Source organism: Pygoscelis adeliae, unplaced genomic scaffold (assembly GCF_000699105.1).
Source record: "Pygoscelis adeliae isolate BGI_AS28 unplaced genomic scaffold, ASM69910v1 Scaffold584, whole genome shotgun sequence".
In the NCBI taxonomy this organism is placed as follows: domain Eukaryota; kingdom Metazoa; phylum Chordata; class Aves; order Sphenisciformes; family Spheniscidae; genus Pygoscelis; species Pygoscelis adeliae.
In genome coordinates, this window is record NW_008824602.1 from 137,297 (window position 1) to 141,659 (window position 4,363).

Below are 4,363 nucleotides of genomic sequence, written 5' to 3' on the forward strand. Positions count from 1 at the left end.
CCTTTACAAAATTATATACCACTTTGAGCCAAACCAGCAGCAAATTCTCTTCCATCATTCATTTCAGCCACAGTTGGAACAGATTGTTCAAAGTGCTCTATAAAACTAAGACACTGTACAACAGATGCTTTGCTGCCACTTCCTTCTTCTAACGTGATGCAGCATAGCTCGGTAGTTTGGAATGAGATCAGAGTATCAGTAGCAATACTGACAGCTTTGCTTCTACCTGGGACAACATTACTGTTCTTTGTTTATTCCACTTACCACCTGAAACACTATACGTTCTTATGAAGGAATGGCGCTGTAACTGAGTGTTTCAGTGAATCCAGAATAAACCAGAAACCTGTAGGCTTATTCCTTCTCTCCAGGGACAATCCTGTGCTGTAAGACAACTTGCTGCATTCCCGATATTGAGCATTTAGTAAGACTGACATAAGTGAGTTCTGGTTCACCAGAGCCCCGTGAATGTCATGGTCCACACTACAATTATTCTCTGAACCTCATCATCAATACCAGGAAAACCAGCTCAGTATGGCACAGCTTGTCCATCCCAGAACCAGGTTTTAGACTTAAGACTGACAGGACTTCTCCAAACGAGAGATACTTTCCCAAAGGTTTTGTTTGTTTTAAGCCATAAAAGGTGCAATATAGCATCTCTCCTCAAACCCTGAAAAGTAAAGTGACTTGAAGATAAAAATGCCACCAAAAAGGTCTACCAACACCCAGTCTATGCTGGCACCCAGATAGGGAGTGGATGAGCTTCTGTGTTAAATACGTATTTGTCAAGGTTGATTAAGTCTATGTCGTCTGAAAACAGCAGAAACATGTATTTGAGTGTTTCCCCAAGGAAGAAGCTCTCCATCTTATCTCGTGGCTCTGGATTACTGGGATTCTGGACGTTGTTAATGGAAGTATAACCACCTGTAGGAACCTGTGCCAAAAAAAAAAAAGCAGAAATCTTGTATATTTCGATAATCTAAAATAAATTATTTTCACTTCTTAACATCCAGATGCACTTGGAGAAAATAAGTGCTAAGAAACAGATCAGCATGTTTTTCATTTCATACTTGTTTCTCATTTACATATAAAACTTCAGTTATGAAAAAAACCTCATTGCACTTCAAAAGAAACCACGAGGATAAAATGAAGCAAAATGTCCATTTATGCTTACTTTAAAGAGGTACCACAACATCCCCTTGAAGTTTCTGGACAAACGTACAGAAAGTAACTAGTGCAATTTCTGTATTAGAGTTGGCTAAAGTACCACACTTATTCTCTTAAGAACAGACCATGGATATTTAATGACCACTGGCATCTAGGCCACACTTTTACAGCATATCAGAGTGATATCTCCATGAGCACTGTAGTCAGAATGAATACAAAAAACCCTCTATTAAAGCATTAATGCCATTTTGTGGCAATTTTTTTTGGCAACTTCAACCAAAGGGTTCTTTCAATCCAGCCAGGTCCTTTTCAGCTTCCGAATTCTAAAAAAAGTTGCAGCAGAGATTCTGACAGCTTCCAAGAAGTAGAGACACTTTGGTAGTCTGCATACAGCTTCTGTATTTTACTTTTTAATCAATGTAATACAAGTTCTTTCCCTGAATGTACTAAGTAGTGTATCTCAAACTGTAAGGCACTGCATGAACTGAATTTTTCTGTGTGTTCTTACGTATTTCCCCACAGGTATTTGATGACTCCTGAAAGATGGTAGGTTTCCAAAGTTCTTGTTAGAGAGCAAGTGAGCAAATACAGTCCTGACAGAACAAGGTCATTATAAGCTGACCTTACCCGTGTGTATTTATTGAAGTTCTGCAAGATTTCCCAGCCCCAGTCTTGGTATTTCTTATCACCAGTGAATCTGTACATATAAAAAAGGCTTTCCACAGTTTCTGGTCGCAGTAAGTTGTGCCTGTCTGCAGGCTGCAAGAGAAAAAAAAGAGGCAAGAATAATTCAGACAGGGAATTTCCTCAAGGACACATACAGGAAGAAAAATAGTGATTCCCATCTCCATCTACTCCAAAGAGTTTATTATGCATAACTCAGCTTCTAAATACACTACAGGGGTAATTAAAAACAAAGGCTAGGGTACACCTAGAAGGTAAGGCAGCAAAAGAACAAGCTGCTCCACAACAGAGCACATCACCAACATCTGGCTGGGAATTTCAACAGCAGAATAGAGATACAGAAGAATCATCGAATTACAGCTCAGGCCAGCTATCTGTTCACCTTGATTTCCACATCTTTGTGGCCCTTTTGTGCATGAAGATTGAAGTGTACGATCTCCGGACTCAGGCCTGTCTCTACTTGAGCATACATCTGGTAACAGGTTTCTATAAGGGCTTCAGCCAATTTCATATGATCAGCAGTCAATCCATTGTGAGCTCCCAGTGCCAAAGTACCAGGCAAAAAGCAAACCAAGTGATCCTGCAAGACAAGACAACTCTTACTGGGGAAAAAATCACACAACAAACAGGTATGTGTGTGTGTGTGTGCGTGCGCACCTCTCTGTGTCCCCATGTCTGTGTCTTCCCCCCACCCCTCTTCTTTCTCTTCTTCAAAACACATTTCAGGTACCAAAAACTTGAGGGTAACTTTTTAACAATGTGATGTAGTGTAGCAAGAGGCAGGCAGCATTATTACAGAGACATCGCTGATTTGGAAAATGTACAAGACTGTGTTTTTATGTCAAGTTTCTGAAAAAAAGGTCTCAGGTCAGGGCAAGGGGGAAGAGAGAGTGTCTTTTGGTCTACCAGAAGTATACATTTCACACCAACTCATGAAGGGGGGTGGGCAGAATGACCTAAAGGTTTCTCAATACAGACACCTAAAGGGACAACATAAGGGACAAACTGATCATCTGAATTTAATTTTAAACTTAAAATGGAAAAGAGATGGGAGTCAGCCACAGAAAACAAAGCTTTGGAGAAGGGGGGAGAGATCAGCCGAAGGAGATTTTCATCATTCTGAAATAATCACCTTAATGTTCTTGTAAGAGAGACAACATCTGCAGAGATCATTAGATCCACTGACACAACTGGAAAACACTAATAACCATACTTCTGCCTGAAAGCTTGCCCCTTTCCTGCAACTTTGTTATTTGGGGTAATAAAAAGCTATTACCCCTCACGTCTATAGAGCACCAAAGGTGCAAGAGCACCATTTTTCTAGAGAGTCTGGGATACAGCTGGCTCCCATGCCCACCACTAACTCTCCTAGACTTACTCTCTCGTTACAGCCAGCTGAATGCCACAGATACCAGGCACCTTGAACGAAACTTCTTTGGCTCTTCGTGTATGTATGGAAGAGGGGCACCTGGGGATGATCGTGTGAAGAGCACTCCCACTTGCTTTCCCAAGACAAAGCAGCAGCAATGAAAGGACTGCAGGGACATTTCTTTCTTAGCTTTTACTTGCTACAACTATTTGTTCAAAGGACAAGAGGAGCGGTATTACTTCAAGAACTGCGCAACATTTGTAAACAATCAAGATTAATTTCGTTAACTTTCCAAGAAAGCTCAATCATCACAGACAGTTGAAGAACACATCAGAAAACAAATTGTATAAAACGCCCAGAGCTCATCTCCAGCAAAATTCAATTTGCAATACAAGACTGATTTAGCCCCTGAAGGACATCCACCACTGATACTGTGAATGTAAGAATTACAGATTAATGTCACATATGGAATTTCAAATTATTCTTACCATTCAGAACAAAAGCTCAGGTCTCATCACCCAAAAACATAGGTGCACAAGCAGCACCTGTAAGGACCTTTAAAAGCTTTGTCCAGTCCTAAAGGAAATGGTTGAGGGTGGTGAAGGTCAACATAGATGCAGGAGACAAACATCCCCCACTTTTCCAGTTGGCCAGGGTAAGATACCTGTCAAAGTTTTCACCCAATAATAATTGATTAAATACCTAAACTCTGACTCCTTGGAACAGAGCAAGTGTACCGACACAGGCAGAAACCTAAGCCAAATCTATCTGTCTGAATTCAATTCTGTCATATCTTGGGATGGGACAGCCCCCTCTACCCAAAACCCAGACTCCGGTCTCACTCACAGCAGGTTTGGCGAGCCTTTGGGAAAAATTCAGATGCAAAAAGCGCACGCTGAAAAACAGAACTGAGCATCTCAAAACCACTACATCAAGAAACCAAACAAGTCAAAGAATTCAGTAAAGCTCACTTCAGGTATTGAAAAAGTATGTTTAAGGCTATGCATAAATTAATAATACACCACTCATCTTAAAAAAAAAAAAGCCACACACACACACAATACCTGTACTTGCATGAGATCTTTAACTGAAAGATCTTAAAATGCATTTTAAACAGTATGGATGCACAAATTAAGAGCAGGGAGT

The 4,363-nt window shown here is 40.5% G+C and overlaps 1 protein-coding gene across 1 annotated transcript in view; it reads right to left on the reverse strand.

Annotated features, from left to right (window-relative positions):
- Window positions 1-35: 35 nt before the first annotated feature.
- The window catches only part of MAN1B1 (mannosidase, alpha, class 1B, member 1), a 16,281-nt gene continuing 11,953 nt past the window's right edge, over window positions 36-4,363 (reverse strand). Inside the window, exons 10-12 of the mRNA XM_009322335.1 lie at window positions 2,231-2,428; window positions 1,792-1,923; window positions 36-931 (exon numbers count right to left, since the gene is read on the reverse strand). Of these exons, the coding sequence (XP_009320610.1) occupies window positions 728-931; window positions 1,792-1,923; window positions 2,231-2,428 (534 nt within the window). The 3' untranslated portion in view covers window positions 36-727. The remainder of the gene's footprint in view (window positions 932-1,791; window positions 1,924-2,230; window positions 2,429-4,363) is intronic.